General features: G+C 40.2%; 1 protein-coding gene across 2 annotated transcripts in view; it reads left to right on the plus strand.

Moving 5' to 3' along the window:
* The window catches only part of INO80 (INO80 complex ATPase subunit), an 89,811-nt gene that overhangs the window by 5,011 nt on the left and 60,831 nt on the right, over window positions 1-23,969 (plus strand). For both annotated transcript variants that reach the window (XM_044436807.1, XM_044436806.1), the window contains exons 2-12: window positions 5,812-5,997; window positions 7,304-7,470; window positions 8,732-8,799; window positions 9,936-10,097; window positions 11,671-11,791; window positions 16,822-17,036; window positions 17,699-17,752; window positions 20,166-20,369; window positions 21,132-21,327; window positions 21,486-21,553; window positions 21,915-22,124. In XM_044436807.1, the coding sequence (XP_044292742.1) occupies window positions 5,855-5,997; window positions 7,304-7,470; window positions 8,732-8,799; window positions 9,936-10,097; window positions 11,671-11,791; window positions 16,822-17,036; window positions 17,699-17,752; window positions 20,166-20,369; window positions 21,132-21,327; window positions 21,486-21,553; window positions 21,915-22,124 (1,608 nt within the window). In that variant the 5' untranslated portion in view covers window positions 5,812-5,854. The remainder of the gene's footprint in view (window positions 1-5,811; window positions 5,998-7,303; window positions 7,471-8,731; window positions 8,800-9,935; window positions 10,098-11,670; window positions 11,792-16,821; window positions 17,037-17,698; window positions 17,753-20,165; window positions 20,370-21,131; window positions 21,328-21,485; window positions 21,554-21,914; window positions 22,125-23,969) is intronic.

Consider the following 23,969-nt stretch of genomic DNA (forward strand, 5'->3'; position numbering starts at 1 on the left):
GTTGGCCCCACCCAGTTTTTCCCCATCACTGGTTGCTTGATAGTTTCTTGCCTTTTGTACATTTTTCCCATTCTAAAAGTCAAAATGCCTCTCCTAAATTACTGCCAATGAGACCTTTTGGATATATGAGATTTTGGCATTTTGTCCCTACAGCTTTTGCCTTGCTGCCACCCTTCACTAGAATGTAGTTTCTGAGTGTGTCTTTGAAATAGAATTCAACCTCAGGCCTAGAAAGAGTTTTATATATGAGACTGTAAGTTCAAGCATATTTCCAAATTTCCTCTGAAATAGGCTTAGAAGAGCTAGTCTGGAGTCCACAGTTGGCTTTGGTAGCCAAACTAAAGATTTCTGTTCCTGGGTTTCTGCCTATGATGGTTTGGCTCCTGTTTGACATTGGAATGTCCCTTTCCTTCAAGAAAGAAACATGCTAAAATGGGGAACATTTTAATTTGATTAATGCACAGTTGAAATACTTGGAAATTTCTATAATTAAGCCATTCCTGAAAAAGCCTAACCTGGACCCAGAGGATGTTAATAGCTATAGGCCAGTGGCCAACATTCTCTTCCTGGGCAAGGTGCTTGAGTGGGATGGTGTCCAAACAGGTCCAGGTACTCTTGAATAAAACAGATTATCCATTTAAGTCAGGCTTCAGGCCTGGTTTTGGAACAGAAACTGGCCTGTGGGATTCCCTTCGCTGGGAGAAAGACAGGAAGTGCAACGCTATTGATTCTCCTGGACCTCTCAGTGACTTTTGATACCCTTGACCATGGTTTCCTTCTGAATAGGCTGCCTGGGCTATGTGTAGGAGGCACTGCATTGCGGTGGTTCCACTCCTGCTTGACCAGTCATTTCCAGAAGTTGGTGCTGGGGGATTATTGCTGTGTGCCATGGGGTACTGTAGGGTTCTATTTTATCCCACATGCACTTTAACATCTACATGAAACCCTTGGGGGAGGTTATTCAGAGCTTTGGGTTCAGGTACCACCTATATGCAGATGGCACTCAGCTCTATCTGTCTTTTTTATTGAACCCAGGAGAGGCAGTGGCCACTCTGAATCAATCTCTGAGCAGGGTAATCGATTGGATGAGGGCCAAGAAACTGAGACTCAATTTAGATAAGGCTGAGGTGCTGTTAGTGGGTGGTTCATCTGTCTAGTTGAGTGTTATTCAGTCTGTTCTGGATGGGGTTAGCAATCCCCCTATATGACAAGGTTTGTAGTTTGGGGTTGCTGCTGGACCCAGAGTTGTCAATTGAGGCACAAGTGCAGTCTGGCATAGAGGCACCTTTTCTCAGCTTAAGCTGATATACCAGCTGTGACCCTGTCTGGACTAGCTACAGTTATCCATGCTCTGGTAACCTCTTGTTTGGATTACTGCAAAGCATTCTACATGGGACAGGAAATGGTCTGGAAACTTCAGCTGATCCAAAACAGATCAGCAAGAATATTAATAGGGATTGGCTCGCAAGAATACATCATGCCAGTCCTCTTCCAGCTGTACTGGTTGTTGCTTGAAGTATGGGCCCTATTCATAGTGCTAGTACTAACATTCAAGCCCTAAACTGCTTGGAGCCAGATCATCTGAAGGATCATCTCTTCCCATATGTACCTACCTGGACTCTCTGGTCATCCGGGGGTCCTTCTCTAGGAGCCTTTTCCAAAGGAAGTGAAGTGGATGGCTACTAGGAGAGGGGCTTTTTAAGTTGTGGCTCCCTGGTTTTGGAATGAGTTCCTCAAGGGGGGCCTTACTTTGTATTCCTTTTGGTGCCAGGTGAAGACCTTTTTATTTTCCTGCCATTTTAATCATCTACCTTTTAAATTTTGGTTTTATATATCCGATTTTGTTTCTTTACCACTGCTATGCTTCTGTGCATAATAGCAACTGTAACTATGGCTTTCTTCTTTTAATTGTTCTGTGTGTATCTTTTAATTTTGCTTAATATTATCTTTTGTTAACTGCCCAGAGAGCCTTGGCTATTGGGCAGTATTTAAATGAATTAAATAATTCTATTCATTCATTCATTCATTCATTCTCCTGCTGCTCTCAATCTTATCCCCACAAAAAGAACTATTTGAGGTAGGTTGGGCTGAATCTCTGTGACTGGTCCAAAGTCACCTAGTTCGCTCCATGGCTGTGTGGGGATTAGAACCCAGATCACCTGAGTCCCAGTGATAGGACTATGTAAGCTACATTGAGTTCTTTAAAAAAAGGCAGGATAAAAATCAGTCAAACAAAAAATAAATCTGTCAGTACTCAGCCTCCACTTTGGGTAGCCAACCTCATAGTTTATCACACTTCCATTAACTAAAGGATTGTAATCTGTTCAAAGCCTGTCTTTTTATGTTCGCTGATTCACAAGTGGTCAGAGGGTGGATAAGATGCAGGTGGAATGAAGTACTGGTAACCCCCCTCTAAGCTCCTCCCCTATTGTAAATCCAGTGCTTAAGGTAGATGTGATAAATGTGTTGTGTTGTAAACAGCCCAGAGAGCCTATGGCTAGTGGGGCAGCGTATCAATTGAATAACTAATAAATAAGAAATGAGAGAAACATTTCCTATCTGCTTAGCCTTATTACAAAGAAATGACTGAAGTTGTTAAAGCTTTTATTGAAAACAACATTGCTGAATTTTGGATGGTTATGCAACCATGTAATAAGCACATCCAGCTGGAGTGAGTTTTAAAATTAAGATAATAGGGCCACTAACTTTCTGTTCTAGGGCTCTTGTGCTTTTGAAAGATGAATGAGGATCAGAGTAGCAACTACAACTTTCTCCATCACTGTATCCTTATGCTACATTTGGTTGTACCTATTATATTACTGTCTTTCAAGCAAGCTTCAGTGGTATAGGTGCTCTGCTAGAATTAAAAAATGCCAATCCCAGACAGGAACAATGGATTAATTGGTGTTTACTGCTATCCATCCTTTAGTACCTATTAATGGTCTGTGTTGTATAGGAGTGAGAATGTTCCTGTCTCTGTACCTGTTGAGAGAGCCAGAAGAGATAGAAAACACTAGTAATAATGGTTAATTTGCTTAAGTTCTCATTAGAGATGAAAAAGTGGGCAATTGAAAGAGTCTGCTGTCATCTTGGTGCTCTTTCTCCTTCCTTGTCAGTAATGCCCCAAAGTCTGTTTTCATTATGTTTAATATAAATTATATTTGAAGTGGATTGGACTCAGTACAGTTGCATCTCAACACTTCCTTCCTTCTTCCTTTTCTTGCATTTTGTGTCTATGATTTCTCCATTTGGAGAACCAATTCTGGGTGGAGGAGTGAATTGAGTTGATGCCAGACAAAGACATTTTTCCTCTTTCAGGCATCTAAGTAATATGGTGTTACAGTTTTGTCCCAGAGTTGCCAAGAAACAAGTGTATCATTGGAATATTCAGACTCAAATGACCTAGTCAGTTTCTCCAGTTCTTATCAGCACTTATAAGTCAGTTGTGGAATGGCTCCAGAAATTTGAAAAGTCACTTACCTGGACAGAGACAGCCTAGCCATAGTTACCAGTGCTTTGATACTTCTCCTCTGGATTACTGTGCAGTGTGATATATCTGAGACTTTCTTTGAAAATGCTCCAGAAACTTCAGTGGTCCAAAAAGGGGCTGCAGAATTGTTACCAAATGCTGGTCAATATTTATATATTATCCAAGTGTTTTGTGGTCTGCATTGGTTTCCAGGCCTAAACAGATTAGAACCAGATTACATGGAGTTTTATTTACTCCTGTAGCTACCTGCCCAGACCCTTAGATCATCTTCAGAGGTCATCTTCCCACATTTCTGTCAGTGAAATATTTATACTAGAATAAGGAACTGCAATGAAATACATAAAATACGGAAAGATAATCAGATGGTTCGTTGAACTAAGTTCTACAAAACTCTCCACTCGCAGAAACGGTTTCTATATTAACTTGTTTGTCATAGAAACCCCTGCATGGGACACGTGGGCATATTCTAAAGTGCACATTCCGTTTGTAAAGTGCATTGATCAGGTCTGTAGCCTCACGTGTACTCCAATTAAACGTCACTCTCTTGTGCCTGCACAATGCAGACAAACATCAGTAGCGTTAAGCCAACTTTCTTTTGTCGTTCTTCTTCTCATTGAGGATCTCTAATAAGCTTCCAAGGTGCCCAAAGATTCTCCAGGACAGTGTGAAAACCATTGATGAAACTCATAACTGGCAACATTAGAATTCAAGCAGAGATCTTTTCTCAACATTTTGCCGAGGGCTAGATGCAAAATATTTGTCCTACTCCAAATTATGACCCCTGCTCAGAATATATTTTGTGGCATCTCTTGAACCAGTTGGCTGCTTTGATAAAATGTTTTAATTATCAAATGTAATTTAAGGATTTAGAAAAAAAAGTATTTTAGAAGAAAACATTTTAAGGCCTAATAGTACAGTATTTAAACTAGGAGTGTTCAGGTGTGAGCGTTTGGGGGGGCATTTTCAGCCCCTTGACCTCTCCACTCTCCATGGAGTGTTGGGGGAAGAAGCCTGTGGAATTCTGCAGCAGGCCACTAAAGTAACCTAAAGTAGAATTTGCTTAGAAGAGAGACTTGAGCATTTGAGGCTGCCATAATGGTTTGGTCCTGAATTTTGGTCACAAACAAGCTATATTTTTATTCCATATATTTATTCTACAACCTATTTCAGCAATGGTGTGAAATATAAGGCAATGGAAAGTTTCACTGCAGCCCTTGGGTCACATGTTGTCCGCCTCTGATTTAAACTAATACATCTCACCTGGTGTTGATAGAGAGGCAATTGAAGGCTTAGTACAAGATCACAGAAACTGAAATATTCCTGTCCCCAAATTTCAGGAATGATACCTATTTTAAAAGAGATTTTTTTAAAAAGAACTTACTGATTTTATTACAAGTTTACCTACACATGCTGTAGCATTTAGGTATTATTCTTACAGAGTAAACTAATTTTCAAAAGGTGATGCAGTTAGTTTGAAGGCCAGATAGTGAAGATGAAACTCAAATACTTTGGCCACCTAATGAGAAGGAAGGACTCCCTGGAGAAGCGCCTAATGCTGGGAACAATACATGGCAAAAGAAGAAGGGGACAGCAGAGAATGAGGTGGCGAGATGGAGTCACTGAAGCAGCTGGAGTGAGCTTAGGTTGACTCCGGGGGATGGTGGAGGACAGGAAGGCCTGGAGGAATGTTGTCCATGGGGTCGTGATGGGTTGGACACGACTTCGTGACTAACAACAACAACAACAGTTTATGAATAAGACTGTGATATATCATATCATACTCAATTTATTCAGTGAATTGCTTGATATTTACTCATTTGTCTTTGATTTTATGTCTTTAGTTGCTATTGAGAGCTCTGGATTGTAAATATGTATAAAAAATTCAGGTTCTTAGATACTAGATAACTTTTAGTTGTTGTTTTTCAGGGAGCATAGACTAATGCTCCATGATTATGTGCTCCCTCTACACCATATCTGTCATCTCTTACGTAAATCTCCCCATCTTACTTTCAGCAGCATCAGCTACGAAAGCTGGTTTTAAAACCAGCTTCTGATCTTGGTAAAGAGTGAATATAAGGAAGTGTGGGGTGAGTTTACAGGAAGAGTGTGTGTGATAGAGCACATAGTTCTGTGGCTTCCAGTTTTTTAACGATGGTGTGCACATGCCTGCCCAGTGTAAGATGTGATAAAAGAATGCCGCCCCACTGAAAGAACCAGAGGAAGAGGAGTACTGGGGGCTTGTCACTTAATTACTTTGTCTTTCGTACAAACCTGCAAGTAAATGTGATGGCTAAAAATGATTGTGTTCTCTTTTGAAATAGCTGTGCGTTACGAGGCATCTTTGCATGAGGAGAGGCTTGTTCTATGGCCTCAGAGTTGGGTGCAAGAGAGGATGGCAACTGCACAGAGCTGGCAACGCCCCTCTATTTGCGCTATTTGGAGAAAGCTCTGCGATTGGATAATTTTTTACGTCAGACGTCCACCATCTTCAACAAGAGTATATCCAGGTATCAAATCTTACCTTATTTTGATTTGGGAACATGTAGAAAGGAGACAATATTCACATTTTATGTTATGTCTTTGGGATACTAAGTATCTTGACTTGGATCCTCTTCAATTCCACTAATGGGATAGAACTCACAGAACTAGACTGTTCTAGTTCACCCTTCCCTCTGTAGCACCCTGAACTTTCCTACATATGTTTCTGCCTTGGGAATAGGATGGGATATAGTGCTGTAATAGCTGCAGTCAAATAACAGCTTCAAATTATATTCAAAATGGGAGTGAGTATGGAATTCATGTACATGCACACATGCATGCACACACACACATATGCACACGCACACTCCTATGCATGGCTAATGTCTGCTTTTAAAGTAATCTGTTCATGGATCTTGTGAATCAAGTCTAGTGGGGCTCTTACACTATAAAGTTCTTGAATAGTATTCAAAGTTACTTTTGATGCTTTGCAGCATCATTGTTTCTCACATGCAAATGGTTTAGACATGTAAAACATTTGAAAACTTTGGAGTCATGGAAGAGAAAACTTGTTTCTAGGGAAAAGGAAAACATATTGGGAAAAATTGTAATCTGTGCAACTCTTAAGAGTCACTTTCTGCTCACTAGATTAAAGTCTGATTTTGGAGGCTTCTGAAATTAGAATGTCTGTCATGCTGTTACCAGCAAGGTCGAAGGAGGGATGGAGACAATTTTTGCCTCTCTACCCTCTGTTTACATTTGCATCTCTTTGAGAGGGCTCTGAGGTGTCTGGAGGAATCATGCTGCTGAGGGCAGTGGTGGGACTAGAGTGCCCATGAGAGTGTGTAGATCCTGGGTTCTCTTCTCTCAGTTCCTTTCCCTACCAGCTGAAACAGCCTCTTTCTCACCTCTGTGAAATAGTCTGAGGTTGTATTTACAGGAAGCTGGTGCCACAGTTCCTTCCATGGTAGCTGTGATGGAAGGGGAAGGGGTCCTGTGTTGAAATCCCCTCCTGAACTCATAGCAGCGTCTTGGGAGGGGAAATCTGAAAATTCCAGTATTCCTGGGGCTCTATAGGATTGTACACATAATTTATTATTAAACCTACAATCCCTTTTCTACATTACAAGCATGAAGTATCACATATACAACTTGACATTTTATACTGTAGTTTTAAAAAAGAAATTCTGCATGCCTTTGTTGTCAGTAATTACAAGTAAGTCTAGTGTCAGAGATGGAACTAGGTGCGCATTTTCTATGACTGGATGACTCCTGTTTTATACATTTCTGCCCCTCTTTTGCTGCAGTAATAGTGCATTTTAAATTCTGTTGCAGTGATGAAAGTGAAGATGGATTGGACGACAATACTCTGCTTCCTCAGCCTGGGGGTCCCTTGATGCAAGTTAAAGAAGAACCTGCAAGCCCCTTGCTTGGGGAATCTTCTGGAGCAGGAAGTTCTGGAATGTTAAACACACATTCACTAAACGGAGTGTTGCAATCTGGTAAATATACTTCAAAATGAATTTTAGTTTGCCTCTGTTGATAGTAATCTGGTTGCAGATAACCATGTATTTGGGCCAACAAACAACTTTATTGATTAATAGCTACCAAAATGTACTAATCATGCCACCTACTTGCAGGAACATGCAGGCTGGTACTTGTAACAGCAAAACATACTTTCTTTGTCCAAAACATCTTTAGATTCAATGGTTTACATAATGTATTTATTTGGACTTCTGTAACACGCTTTACGTGGGGTTACCCTTGAAGACAGTCCGGATACTTCAATTGGTTCAAAATAGAGCTGCCAGGCTGCTGACGGGGACGGGGCGTTATGTTCACATGACTCCAGTCCTCCGTCAGCTTCACTGGCTTCCCATTGAAGTCCGGGCCCAATTCAAGGTGTTGGTGATGACCTATAAAGCCCTAAACGGCTTGGGTCCTGGTTACCTGAAGGAACGCTTACATCCATATATGCCCGTCCGCCCCTTGAGATCTTCAGGAGAGGCCCTTCTCCAGGAACACTCCGTGAAAGAAATTAGGAGGGTAGGTACTCGGAGGAGGGCTTTCTCTGCAGTGGCACCCAATCTATGGAATGCGCTCCCCAGAGAGGTCCGCCTGGCGCCGTCGTTATTTGTTTTTCGGCGCCAGGCGAAGACCTTTTTATTTAAGCGTCATTTTAATTGTTAACAGTATTTGCTTATTTTATCTGGCCAGGGCGACTTCTTTTGTATTGTTATTTATTTTATATTGTTATTTTTATATTGTTACTATTGTATTTTTCTTCATGTTGTGAGCTGCCTCGAGGCTTCGGCGAATGGGGCAGCATATAAATGTTTTAATAAATAAAATAAATGTCTTAAATACCTCTAAAACAGGGGTCCTCAAACTTTTTCAACAGGGGGCCAGTTGAAAGGTATTGGCAATGGGCACAGGCTGCCAAGGCGGGGTGGGGGTGGGCAGGCGCAGAGATTGTTTTCTCCAAGCGAGTCCAAAACAATCTCCTTGTGAGCAAGCTGCCACCGGGTGCGTGCACGGCGAGGCGTGGGCTTGTTCGTAAGGAGATCGTTTTTTGAGTCCAAAACGATCTCTGCAAGAGCAAGCTGCATGGTGAGTCCACAACCTCTATGATGGGGCTGGATAAATGGGCATGGCAGGCTGGATCTGGCCCGCGGGCCATAGTTTGAGGACCCAAGCTCTAAAAGAAAGTTCTCTAGTTTTTTATCTAATAGAAACATTTCTTCTCTTCATGTACTTTAACAGAGCCAAGAACAGAAAAAGGGAGCCTATATAACTTTTCCAAATTGAAGAAAAGCAGAAAATGGTTAAAGGTAAGATTTTTCTTATTGGAAACTCAGATGTGGTAATAGTGATGGCCCTGTTGCAATATTCTCTCATATACCTGCAGAAATTGGAAAACACTGATGCTGCTGTCACAACTCTTCATATATGTTACAGTCTCTTAGTTTAGTAGAATTAAGAGAGATCGATCAGCATTGATAGAGGTTTTAATTCTTCTGATATCACACTAAATCAAGGCTAGGAATCTTTTCTTTCAAGGGCCATTGAAATGTGGGGGCATTCAGTTCACCAGTAGTAGGGAGACAGAGCCAATAGTAAGTACCCCCCGCCTTTTCTTCCTCTCTCTCAGACCTCAGAAGTGCAAATAATTTCTTCAGAGCTGCAGATTATGCCATAAGTACTTTTACTCTCCACTGAGTGCCTCTTCCCCTTATATTTCTTGTTTCTAACCTACCCTCTATCAGTAGATCCCAGAGCAGAGTGCAGTAATCAATGCCATTCAATATAAAACTACAGCAGTACAAAATCAGCATGAATAAACCAAGTGTTTAAATCAAAACTGAGTTGCAGTTAATAAAACTCAAAGGCCAGGTCTTAGCACTGAAAGGAAACTGGGATTGGTGCCATCCAGATCTCTGAAGGGTACAGTTTTTCATAACTAGGCTCCACAGCCAATAAAATATTTATTGACATCTCCAGTAATGTACAGTCCCCAACAGTGGGATGCAAAGGAAATCCCCCTATGTTTCAACAACAGTTCCACCACATAACATCTGAACACAACCACTCTCTTCCATTTGGTAGTGTTATTCACTGAGAATTGTAACATTCCTTCCCTGGGCAGCAACCTTACAGTGATAAGAGAAAGATCAGAAGATCTCTGAATATGAAAAACATCTTCATACAGAAGTTTAAAAGTTTTTGCACACATGGAGGGTGTTTCTTCTTGTTATGTATTTTTTCCTCTTTGTTACAAACATGGGGGAAGCAGGGGAATGATTTAGTGGGAAATATAGACTAAGCATGTTCTTTATATGTAAATGACATTACAGATTTGTTTCAACCTTAGAAGTCTTATTCTTACAAGCACATTTCAGAAATTCTTACTACGAATGTAGTTATTTTTCTAACTGTCATTGAACTAAAATAATTTCAATCTTGGCAGAGCATTCTCCTGAGTGATGACTCCAGTGAAAGTGAGTCAGCAACTGATGAGGATGGAGAAGAGGGGGAGGAATTTACTCTTTCCAGGGAAGAACTTCACAATATGTTGCGATTGCACAAGTACAAGAAACTGCATCAAAGTAAATACAGCAAAGACAAAGAGGTAAAAATTTTTAAAGCATAAACTGTCCATTGCTTACCATTTTGGAGAGTAAATATGACTAGCTCCATCTATTAGTGTACATACGATACTAACCCATCCCCTTCAGCCCCACAAAATAGGCTTTTCATGCTTCACTTTCTCTGTTTTTAGAGCAGAGGCAGTATTGTTATTCTGTTTGTTCCCACACCATGTTAGCTTCTGAGTATTGTTGGAACAGGAAAGCATAGAGTTGCTGGTTTCTTGTTTTCATCTATAGAAATAAGATTCATCTGTGGATTGAAACTGTTGGCTGCAGAATTGTATGGTCCTAGATCCCCTCCTCTGGAATCTCTAGAGAGAATTCTCTGGTTTCTAAACGTAACCTAGTAGCAACAGGCTGCCAGGCATTCAGAATCTATAGGGTAGGTTTGCACTTCATGACAAACCACTCTGCAAATCAGCTGCAAAGGGTGTGTTGCTCATAAATAACCAGTGGTTTGTCATCTGCCACTGCTTCCCTCTTGGTCCTCCTGCAAATACAGGCATCCCTGAGTTATAAACGTCCGAGTTTAAAATGACCCATACTTATGAACAAACTGCCATAAAGCCTATCAGTTTAAAAAAAATACTGCAGAAAATCATCATTACCATAGTGAGAGAGGGAGCGAAAGGAGAGAGAGAGGGCCTCCAAAGCATGCCTTCCTGGCTTCCCCATCCAGAGAGGGAAATCTTTCTGGCATTCCTTGCTGCAGAGAGGAGGTTCTGGTGAGTTGGGGGCAGGGCTTAGAGATATTAATGGTTTTCTCACTTTCATGGGGGTACGGTACCCCTAACCCCCCTGAATGTGGAATACTGACAATACATGATCCAACTAACATACAGTCAGCACAAAATGAGTCTCTGAGCATGCACGGAGTGGTTCATTGAACCCCATCTAACAACTTCTGTGAATCCTCCTTTTGAGTAACCCTGGGCTCCCTTCCTTGAGTGGGGGGGGTGGCTTTAGCTGTACTTGGCCCCTCTAGTCGCCCAACCCTTCTCTTCCACTGCCACATCATGGTGTCAAGAATTGTACCAGCTTCGCCTGGCTCTCAGAGCTCCTGTTCCATCCCTCCTTCTGGCAGTTGTAAGTCTTGGCTATTCTGAGTCCTGAACACCTGGAGAGAGAGACCTTAAGATAAGACCCTTCTCCTCCTCTTCCATCTCAGTATCTGGAGGCCCAGTTTCCCAGAGCCCATCATTCTCATCTGGACTCCAAATCTCTGTGACCGTGAAAATCATGCCAAGAACAACTACCTTTTTCATTTCCAACAAAAGTGATCTCTGAAAATATAAAGGAGAAAAAAGCTGCAATGAGTGCAAAAGGGCCCATGGTTGCAGCCCGGGACCATGAGTTGTTGGACTGGTTTGTTGCCTATGGGAACTGGCCTGGATTTGCAGAACTGAACATGGTTTTTTACCCACTACAAGTTATCACATCATGCACACCCAGTATTCTTGTTCGAAAAGATACTTACACGTTCTTGCCCATCTTTTTACCTTTCTCATTAGCTTCTTAAACAGGAGCAAAACTAAGTATCCTGTTCTGCTTCAGTTGCAGCAGTACCAGTATTACAGTGCGGGTTTGCTCTCCACATATGATCCTTACTATGAGCAGCAGCGTCATCTCATAGGACCCAAGAAAAAGAAGATCAAAGAAGAAAAAAAATTGAAAGGTAAACATTGTATTGATTTTTTTCATGAGATTTAGATTGTTTTTGGTTGCATATCTAATTGTTAATAAGAAAAATAACTTCTCAGAAACTGTAGTTTAAAATGATTATTGGGGGCATGTTGCACTACTCTTGTCATTCAGCCAATGGGACATAAGTCCAGATCTCATATGCCTACACTTCTAGAATTACTACTATGAATTTTATCCAGACATGCTCTTCTATTAGCTGGTAGCACCTTCCACAGTGGAATGGTTTTTCCTGAATTAGGATGAATTTCTTATTTGGTAAAAAAAAACTGAAACCGAGTGGGATACTTCTATTAGAGCTGTGGAATCTCTTGCTTGGCAAAATAGGCTTCATTTCTTAGTGTGAAGTGGCACAACTGAGCAAAACTACCACATGTGGGAAGCTCACCTGATTGTGCAGGCTCTCACTTCTAGTTGTACTAGTTGTTAATCTTTCAAAAAATAGAACAGGCAGAAAACAGGAGGAATAAATACTTGTCTGTAAACAGATAACATTTTTGACTACCTGTTAATTTGAAACAGTAAGCCTTCATGCATGAATTTGAAGACAATTAAGGGGGGACAAGCTTACATCAGATCTAAGGGCTTGCAAATCTAAACAATAGAAAGTGAGTGTGATATAGTAGTCAGAGGGACAGAGTAGGACTTGGGAAACCCTTCTACCATGCAACTCTCCAGGTGAACTTGGACCAAACCCATGCAGTCAAATTTACCTCACAAAGTTTCTGTGAGGATAAAAGTGAGGGAACAGAACCACATGTACTGTTCTGAGCTCTTAGACAAAATTTTTTTCATTCTTTATCCCAAGCTTCTTAGTGGATACAGTGGTACCTTGGCTTACGAACTTAATCCATTCCAGGACCCAAACTGGTCATGAGCCAAGTTAAATTTCCCATACGGTTCAATGTAAATAAGGTTAATCCGTTCTGTAACTATTTTTTTAATCAGAACATTGTGAAGCAAACTGACAACAACAAAGATCGTGGCCATCTCCCCCCCCCCGCACAACTGCGATCGCCCCTGTCATCCCTGCATGCGCCCATCATCCTGGCACGCTGTGGGGAGAAAGACGGGCACAATCACGGGCACGCGGGGGAGGGGGAGACAGGCATGATTGTGCTGGGGGGGGGGGAATGGCCGAGATCGCGGTTGCGCTCATGCAGGAAAGCCAGGCGCAGTCATAGGCGCACTTGTGTAGGAAAGACAGGCGCGATCTCGGCCATCTCCCCCCACCCCCCGTCCCCAGCACGATTGCAGCCATCTCCCCACTTGCCACTCAATGCAGAGTTCACAACCTGAGTCAAAATGTTTATGAAGTTTCTGTTCACAATCCAGTTTGGTCATGAACTGAGGTGTTCATGAGCCGAGGTACCACTGTATTTGTGGTGAGTTAAGCATATGGTAAAACTGCACAGAAGGTAGTTTATAAGCACTTACACTTACTATTCTTGAAATGCCAGATATGTGTCCAAGATCATTTTATGAAAGAATTATTCTAAACGAAAGTAACAGGAAGTGGGGAATCTCTAACTAAGGAACAGCTGTAGTGATGATTAGTGATGGACCATTTTGAGATGATGCAGAAGCAGTCCTCATCTGGCATTTTGTGACTTGAAAGCAAATTATTTATTTTCTTGACCAAACAGTAGGATGGAATGGAAGTTTGTAAACTGGCATGAGAAAACAGGCTTTGAATGGAGCAGTTTTTTGAAAATATAGCATGTGCTTTCTGTGTTGGAATTCCTTTCTTTGCCAGTTTCCCTTTTTTGTTTTAGTTTTAGTTTTTCTTTCACTAATCACATACCCCTGTCCCCTGGTATTGGGTACAATATTTGTTTCACAGACTTTCACTCATGTTTTGATCAAATTATGTAGAGCTAGTGACTAATTCTTTGTGGTCTGCATGCATCACACATATAGGCTCTGTGCCTGCATGGAACCTCAATTTAGGAAGCTTCTTTGGCTGAGGAATTTTCAGTGGGAATTGTCCCCCACTATTGTAGTGTTCATGTCACTAGCAGGTTCCTGCCCATTCCTTCTGTTCCTCTTTGGCTGTTGTGGTGGCTTCATGAAGAGCTTCATTGTTTCTCTTGCAGATAAATTCCTCCTTTTAAACTGAAGTTGCTAGTACTTATTTCTATTTTTCTTTTATTCCTATTTCTTATTTTGTTACTTCCTTGGTAATCTTGGATTACCCTTTTTGCATACAAGTTCTGTGGCCTTCTTGAAAATGCATACAGTGTGGCAGTGAACTTTCAGAAACTGATGGTCACAGTCTCCTTTGTTTGGGTGAAAGGCATATTATGGACTCCTGTCTTCAATACCAGGTTTTCACCAAGCAAGACAGGCAAAACAGGTTCAACAGATTGAAAACTCTTGTAGAAGAGAGCACTAGAAGTGGCAGAACTTCACTGATGGAGCCACAGCATTGTTTCTCTTCAAAAGCAGCTACTGCTGTTTCGCTTGCCCTTGCAGGGACTAGATGGTTACCTTCACCTCTGCCAGTTGTTCTGCCTCTAACCATGGACCCAGTGGATCCCCCACATACACCTCAAGTCAATCCCTCACTGTTTCACTGGTGAAGAAATTGTCTAAGAGGGCTTGGATATTAGTTTCTTTGGTTCCAGTGAAGCAGAAGAAAAGGAAGAAGGGTCCTGATCCATCTACACAGCATACTACAGACATTTCCAGTTCATCTCCAAGTCAGCTGCTGCTGTTATTCCTTGAGTCTTTCGTACCAGCTGTACCTCCTACGTTCATATCCAGCTTCGGTTGCCTCAGCTTCAACTGAAGAGATCAGAGACCGTTCTGCTCAAGATGACTGAGAATGTCCTGTGAGCTCTAACCTCTATGAGATGTGACAAACACTCTCCTGTGTGGTACTGGCACCAGCAACCTGAACCCAGACTTCACTACAGAGAATGATTAAGTTATCTCAGACTGGGATGGGCATTCTGATTGGTCATTGCCTTCCCGTATATCATATTACTGGGATGACTAGCACCTGAGTCAGGGTATTGCTTTCCACTCGGACCCAACAGAATCAGTGATGAGAATCTTCTGGGTGTCTCTCCATGTCTTCAGATGCTATTAATCAGTCGTCCAGTACAGACATTTTTCATCAAACAGGACAGCATTCTCTGAGACAAGATACTGCTAGCTAGGGAGGTCCTATTTCTCCCTTTCAGTTCCAAGAATGTCTGTGTGGGATGGCAGATTTTCTGTTCCAGGATGCGAGGGGTGGTCCTGATGAGTTCCCACATCCAGCGCATGAGGACTATCAATAAGATATAGAATTTAATCTTCTGTGGCTTCACCATCCCACTTTAGATGAGATTCTGGAGTGCAGGGATCCTCATCTCCCCCTTGGAAGACATGAGGCATTTTGTTGATCATTTTATCTGTATGCTCACATAGATCCCATTTATCTCCAGTAGTCAAGCAAGGAAGGCTCCTTGATTTAATGGAATAACACATTTATTCTTTAGCAGTGTGCAGCCTTAACATAGAAAGCTATCAAGCATTCATGTCTTTGTGGAAGATGATTGCTTCTTTATGCATCTGCCTTCCTGATGAACAGAGAGAGTCTTCCAACTGAAACCCCTCCATCTCTCCCAAAAATACATAATACATCAGGTGACCAATGCAATGGCAAAGCCACAGTGGGAGCTATAGCACTAGGCTACCATGCCTGACTCCACTCTGCAGGATTATTTTAGGAGGCTCAATCACAAAACAAGGATTGATGTTTTGACAGAGATGGCGTGTTTAATTTCAAAAACTGGTGAAGCCATGGATTCCATGCAGAAAGGAAAAATGAATGCAAAGAAGATGGGTCTAAATTGGCCACATTTACCTGCTTTCTAGTTCAGATGCTGGGATTGGTGCTCATCTTTCTCTTAAACTCAGCACCAAGACAGCTGCTTCTACTAGTCTCAGCAGTTGCCTGCTTCTGAAAACAACACCTTCCACCCAGCAACTGATGTACGCAGGCATAGTACCTTTGATAACAGAGGTAGCACATAGCCTACAAGGCTAGTAACTGTAGATAACCTCCACCTCTATAAATCTGTCTAATCCCCTTTTAAAGTCATCCAGATTGGTGGCCATCAACTGTACACTGTATAAGGAAGTACTTTTACCAACTTTATTTGGTTTGGGCAAGTAATCTCAGGCAATCTCTGTGAACTCAGAAAAAGGCTAGAAAACCACTAATGACATGTGTGCTACAATAGTAGGAGATGGTTCCTGCTGAAAATTCCTCAGCTATACATGCTTCCTAAATCAAGAATACATGGATGCACAAATGACCACTCAAATAATGACATTTACAGGTAAGTAACTTCCCTTATCTGTGCCAGCTTGATCATTACATTCAGATCTCTTCCAGCTCAGTTCACCTTCCTCTTCAGTGCTTATCATTTTTTTTAAATGTCCGAATAGAATTTCATTTACAAGAGGGATGGTTTTATTTGTACATGCTAGCAAGGTGCTTTATTTATTTACTAAAGTTATATCTCACCTTTCTTAAGAAATAAAGTGGCTTACATCATTCTTCTCTTCCTGCTCTCATTCTTATCTCTACAACAACAACCCTGTGAGGTAGTTGGACTGAGTGTCTGTAACTGATCCAAAGTCACCCATTTGGCACCATGGCTGAGCAGGGACTGGAAGCCAGATCACCCATGTTCCAGACCCCACACTCTTAACCACTACACCACACTGGCTTAAGAACTATCTTATTTGTATATAGATACCTCTTCTGAAACACAGATGATTCAGGATCAGTAATCAAACTGCCAAGTGATTTTGCTTCTGGTTTGCAGAATAATGAGGAATTTGCAGGTAATATAAATTAATAACTTTAGTACTGAGAACAAGTTTTAAGGTACTTCTCTTGCTACTTGTTATTGGATAGGGCATGGTGAATTCCATGAATTAATATTAATGGCCTCAAATGGTTAAGGGATGAAACTGATGATACAACCTGCTGCCCTCTTACAGCCAAGTTGAAAAAAGTGAAAAAAAAGAAGAGACGAGATGAAGAAATCTCCTCTGAAGAGTCTCCACGACGCCATCATCACCAAACCAAAGTTTTTGCCAAGTTCTCTCATGATACCCCTCCACCAGGGTCCAAGAAGAAACATTTATCCGTTGAACAACTGAATGCTCGCCGGCGTAAAGTATGGTTAAGCATCGCTAAAAAAGAGCTGCCAAAGGTGAACTTCTATCATTTGAAATAAATGAGGTATAGGGGGGGAATACATAAGTACAGGAATGCAGAAATAAGGAAAAATAGGTGTCCAGAAATATTCTGCTACTGGTCAGTTACAACTGTTTTCTTTTACTATAAAAAGATCCTTTTTCTGAATTTAGCTGAAATAAAGATTTTTCTCATTACTTAAGAAGGACCAATAAACTAAAATGAGGGATAGAGAGGTAGGCTGGAAAGAGAGAGAGATATGCTTCATTTTATGAATTTTCATATGTAAAATATCACATGAGGAACCTATGAAAAGAAAAAGTGATCCATGTTGTTAAAAGAATGAAAAAAACTAGTATAGAGTAATAGTTAATCTTGTTACTTTTGGAAGGTTTTTTTAAACCAAAATTAGATGCAATATAACTTCTTCCATTCTTAATAATTGAAAAATTGTTTTTCAGGCAATGTTTTACTAATTAATGCTTTATTTCATTGTAGCATGAACCCTAATTTGATAAATTCTATAAGTAAACTATTCAGAGTATTAACAGTAGACATTTGACGAATAGTTATCGACATACTTACTATGCAAACTTAAAATATTTCAAGGGTGTGACCAAATAATAATGATCTCAATTCTTCTTCCTCCTCCTCCTCTTCCTCCTCCATTTTTTAAAGGCATATAAACAAAAAGTCTCTGCCCGGAATTTGTTCTTGAGCAACAGCAGAAAGGTACGAGGTATTGTGTATTATTTAGCACATACATTTATTCTTGTTGAATTACTATGTCTGTTTTATTTATTAATTATTGGAATCAATATTCTGTTGTTCAGCTAAACTAACTCTCATTTAATTTGATGGGGTTCACTCCCAGGTACTTGTCTATTCTGTATGGGTTTACAGCATTAAGCAAAAATGAAAATAATTCAGTGCAAATTAAAAATACCAGGTTTTAACTTGATTTTTTTTGTGATTCTCAAAATCAAAACAAAAATCCTAACCAAAAAGGGGAAATAAATTTAAATAATTGCAGTATTCTTGCATGAAATTTATGTATATCTGTTACACTGAATACATATATATGGTGTATCCCTTTCTATCTTGCATATATATCAAGATAGGCTATCATTATTGAAGATGAGCCTTCATAGACTTCAACAAAGGCAGTCTAAATTCCCATTTGTTTATTGCCTCCTAAGTTACACCTAAACACCTGATTTTGAAAATTGAAAGTTTTATCAAGTATTCTACCCATTGTGTTAGTGCAGGTGGCTGTTTATCATTCCAACCATGACATAGTGGCTTTTTCAGCTGTCAAAAGGGTTAAAACCCCCATTTATATCAATCTTTTAACTTCACAAAGTTAAATTAAGAAACTTGGAAAAACTAAAAAGAGGCTTCTTGATTCCAAAATTATATCAGTACTAGCTGAATCTTGCTGCTGATAATATTCCATAGTAGGGCGCCTCTATGGAGACGGTCCTTACCCACTTCCATGGGGGGATCCAGAAAAGGGCTTCTAATGAGAATCTTAGTATATGGACAGGACAAGAATTCCTTCTGGTATCCTGCTCACAAAGATGTTTCCCTAAGAATTTCTGTGGAACCTCACTGGTCATTCTGTGGCAGGTAAAGAGTCACCAGGCAGCAGTGTGTAAACAGGCCTTCTGAGTGGTGGCAGTGAGTGGTGGCCTTTGGAGTACCCTTCCACATGTCATTCCACATGTCATTTTAAACATCTTTTGAAAATGTACCTATTTATTTATTACATTTTTATTCCATCCAGTAGCCAAAGCTATTCACACTGGCTTCCCTGACGTGTAAGGAATTTTGTTACTACCCTGTTGTTATTGTTACAGTGTTGTTTGTAAATGTTTTAACATCTTAATTATTTATTATTTTATCTGGGCCATTGTATTGTTATTTTATGTGTTATTTTTAATGTGAATTGATTAGTAATTTCTATATGTTAAATGATATAGAAGTATTTTAATACATAAGTAAGTGTGAAAGGCTGTAACTACTTGTACCCAGAAACAGACTAGGAACATGTGGAGCAGAAATAAGATAGGATCATAACCCCTGGTCTCCATTAGCAGTTCTGTAACAGTTTTGGGAATCAACTAAGATTTCTGAACAGTTTTTGGGGACAGCCCAGCATATAGCACATTACCAGTTAATCAAATCTAAAGGTCAGCATAATGTGCTCAAGCTGATACTACCTTAGTCCACATGGGATCACAGCTGATGCACTATACTAACCCGGTAAAATGTGTTCCATGCCGCAGAAGCAATCAGTGCCTCCACTGGCAAAGTGGGATCAAGGAGCATCCTCAGCCTGCAAGCCATTCTCTTTGGGGAGAATGTAACCCTATCCTAAACAGTCAAAACTACATTTGGACAGACAGCCCACAAACAGTACCTTTTTCTTGCCTTGATCTACAGTTAACTGACCTTCACTGAATGCTTCATTCATTCAACACATTTCTGTACTCTCTTTCTGCCAAGGCATTTTGCAAGTTTTAAATATTGAAACATACTAATATGAAGAAGTAACACATCAGAATATAGCTGTCTCATGCTGAAGGTCTCCTCAACTGATGGCATGGGTCCTGGCCTAGTCTTCTGCCTTCTCTCAGAACACACAGGTCTCATGTAGCCCCAAGAAAGCTGCGGAGAGTGACTGCCGAACTGTTCTCTCATGTTTAAGAGCTGATAGCATGAGCTCCCAGATGTGGGATTCTTCTGTGAATCCATCACTGTGCTCAAGCATCAGTTCAGAATGGGAAATCTGTTGTGGTTCTTCTTTTTGCTTTCTTAATAGTACCGATGTAAAACTTTGAAATGTTTGGAAAATAATTTCTGTTTTTGATGAGTGTAGGAAGCAATGTTTCTTGCCAGGCTGCTTTTTTAATATACAAATGTTTATATATTTTTGTTGAAATGAGAAGAACTAAGAAATAGTTCAAAGAGATAAAAAATGAGATGCTGTGAAAAACAAGTGTAGATTGCAGCTATAGAACTAAGACTCAAAGCAGGATTTGTCTTGTGCAAAAGTTTCAGCACATCATTTTCCCTGCTGCCTCCATTTCCTGTCTCTTTGCTATTTATTTAAAATCTGGTCTTTTCTGTTGCTTCCTGGTAGCTGGCTCACCAGTGTATGAGAGAAGTGCGTCGAGCAGCTATCCAAGCCCAAAAGAACTGCAAGGAAACATTACCAAGAGCACGCCGCCTTACAAAGGAGATGCTGCTTTACTGGAAGAAATATGAGAAAGTGGAGAAAGAACATCGCAAAAGAGCAGAGAAGGAAGCACTGGAGCAGCGCAAACTGGATGAAGAGATGAGAGAGGTGAGACTAAAGAACAGATAGATGAAAACACAGGCAGTGGAACTAAGATAAAAACCTCAAGCAATGTAGTGAGTTACACATCCACTAAGGATTTTCCCCTCTTTTAAGGAGAAATCCAAATACTTCTGCTTAATTCCAAACTAAGAAGTCCTGTCATCTTTCTTGTTTCGCTAGTTAGTTAGAGGAAGTGTCTCAACTTTGCAGGATATAATGATCCAGTCACATTCAGTGCTAGTTTTTAAAATGGACCTAATCAGTTGTATGTGTTTTTGCTTGCATGGCATAATTTTCTTTGCTAAGTTCTTGTATATTTTAGCTGAACTTTTAAAAATAGTTTGCCTTTGGTTGATAAAGCTCTCTCTTAACGTCCATCTTAAGAGTAGACTTTACTGATGTTCAACATGCCAGTAGTTAGACCTGGGCTGTATCTGTCTTCAGCTGGAAAGGTCAAGTGCTGTTTCTTGCCTGACTTCTATTTAATCTTTTATTTCTGAATAGTCTCCTCCTGTATAAAATATATCCTTGCAGAACTGTCACCTTAGTGTAAGCAAGAAAATACAGGTTGGGCCTTACAGCCCTATAGATGTGTTAACAGAAGTATCTTTAACAAATGAAAGGGAACATTCTGAGATTAGAAAGTTACAAGAATATAATTAAGTCTTGCATTTCAATAAGTTCACAGTTATTAACATTAAATATTTTTTCTTTTGAGGTCCTTTAGATATAACATTATTTCTTGTGTTACATTGTAAATTATTTTAGGCTAAGAGACAGCAGAGAAAACTTAACTTCCTGATCACACAAACTGAGTTGTATGCCCACTTCATGAGCCGCAAGCGAGATATAGGACACGATGGAATTCAGGAGGAGATCTTAAGGAAACTTGAAGACAGTTCTGTCCAACGGCAGATTGATATTGGTGGAGGAGTTGTCGTCAATATTACCCAGGAGGATTATGGTAAGGAGTAGAACTGAACTCCAGCAGGTCTTAAGGAAATGTTGGAAGTCATCACAGGCTTGTGCAGACTTTGTGCTTTCAGATATATTTAAATAACCCATCCATAAAGTCTTGCAAATTAATCCATATTGCCTTTTTTAATTTGGTGGTATTTTCAGATAGTAACTACTATAAAGTTCAGGCTCTGAAGAATGCTGAAGATGCCTTCCGAATTCATCAGGCCCAGGTGAGTATTGAGAAACAATTATGAGGTAGAATGGAAAGTGTTCCAAATTACGCAGTTCCCCACACTGGCATGGAATATTTAAATCTTTCTTGTAGATTACTAGTTTTAATCTGTGTGTCAGGTTTTTGTTATCTCTGCTATTATATCCCTGTCAAATTATGAAAAGAGACTAGCTTTGCCTGGTTATTTATTTGGAATACTTATATGCCGCCCCCTTCGCATAAGCCTCAGGACAGCTTATACTGTGTTTTAAGAAATTATTATATCTGATCCTGCATATATTTACTCACACATAAGATCTGTGATTTGCATGGTATTTCAGCCTTAATATTTCTTTTTGTTTCCTGTTCTGCTTGTTTAGACCAGGTCATTTGATGAGGATGCTAAAGAGAGTCGGGCAGCAGCACTTCGGGCTGCCAACAAATCTGGAACTGGCTTTGGAGAGAGCTATAGCCTTGCCAATCCATCTATTCGGGCAGGAGAAGACATTCCACAGCCTACCATTTTCAATGGTAAACTGAAAGGTTACCAACTGAAAGGCATGAACTGGCTAGCCAACCTTTATGAGCAGGTACTTTAGCATTCTTGACACTAGTCCTTAGAGACAAGTTCCTTCTTGATACGGCTTCAGAAAGAATAGTTACACTTACATATACTGAGTTTGTAATTTTATAATTTAAAGATCATTTCTAAGAACAAATTTAAAATTTTTATTTTTCAAGGAGAGGTTGTATTGTATACCACAGGACTGGAACATGGCCAATGTAACACCGATTCTTAGAAAGGAATCCAGGAGGATCCAGGAAATCATAGGCTGGTAGCTGAACATCTGTTTAGGGTAAATTGATTGAAGGCATTAAAGATAAATTAGTAAGCATATAAAAGGATATGTCTTGCTGAGAAAGAATTGACATGACTTCTGCAAAAAGTCCTATCTCACTAAGCTTTTATAGTTCTTTGATAATATCAGACGTGGGCAAAGAAAATCTGTTAGACATTTTCTTGGACTTTTGATAGTCTTTTGCCAAGGACTCCTGAGCAAACTTAGCAGTCATGGAATAAGAAGGCAAGTCATCCTAATAACTATTTAAATAGCAGAAAGCAGAGAGTAGGAATAAAAAGTACATTCTCTCAATGGAGGGATGTAAAGAGTGGGGTTCCACAAGTATCTGTATTGCGACCAGTGCTCTTCTAATGATAATTTACCTGGAATAAATGATACATTACCTGGAATTAGGAGTAAGCCACAAAATGGCCAAGTTTTCTGACAACAACAAATTATTTAGAGTTGTTAAAACCAAAAGAGATTTTGAGGCACTTCAAAAGGATCTCTCCAAGTGTAATGCGGGGCAAAACTTTACAACTTCAAGTATAGGCTGATGGGATCTGAGCTAGTGGTACGCTGAGCAAGAAAGAGATCTTGAGTTGGGGTGGTCTGCTCAATTAAATTACTGACTCACTGTGAAGCTGCAGTAAAAAGGCAAATTCTGTGTTAGGAATAATGCAGAAGGGAATTTAAAATAATACTTCCAGTATCATATTGCATAATACATATCTATGATGTATGATGCACATAGAATAATGTGTACAGTTCTGGCTTCTCTACTGAAAAAAGGATATTGTAGAGTTAGAAAAAGTGCAGAAAAATGCAACCAAAATGATGAAAGGGTTCAAGCAGCTCCTCTTTGAGGCAAAGTTACTTCTGGGATTGTTTAACTTAACAAAAAAGCAAGTAAAAGGAGACATGATAGAGGTGTACAGAATTATGCATGATGTGGAGAATGTGAAAAGAGAGACATTTTTCTCCCTTTTCTCATGATACTAGAACCTGCAGTTATCTTAGGAACCTGCGCAATATGGGACTCAGGACAGAGTAAAGAAAGAACTTCTTCACATTAGTTAAACTGTGGAATTCCTTTGCACAAAATGTAGCAATTGCCACCAGTGTGGATGGCTTTAAAAAAGAGGATTGGACACATTTGTGGAGGAGAATGCTATCAATAGTTACTAAGCCTAATGGTTGTATTCTTCCTCCAGTATCAGAGGGAGTGTGTCTTTGTACAGTTTCTGACAAGCTTGGGGAGGAGGATGTTGTTGCACTAGTGTCCTGCTACAGAGCGTCCTGTGCGCAGATGTTTGGCCACTGTGGGAAGAGAATGCTGGACCAGGTGGACATTTGGTCTGATCTGGATTTGTTCTTCTTAAGTTCTTATGCAACTCCCCTCATATAACATCTGTTGCTATTTGAAAGAAGTCAGGCTTCAGTGTTATACTGATTTTCTGGCTATCTATTGTGTATGTTCTTGTGCCTTTATTGTTCTTTTTATGTGCTGTCACATCATCTCTGACTTAGGGCAGTTGTGTGTGCTCTGCAAAATGTCCTGTCCTTCACAGCCCTGCTCAACTACTATAAATT

The sequence above is a fragment of the Varanus komodoensis genome, unplaced genomic scaffold, assembly GCF_004798865.1.
Source record: "Varanus komodoensis strain SLA01 unplaced genomic scaffold, ASM479886v1 scaffold3, whole genome shotgun sequence".
Taxonomy (NCBI): domain Eukaryota; kingdom Metazoa; phylum Chordata; class Lepidosauria; order Squamata; family Varanidae; genus Varanus; species Varanus komodoensis.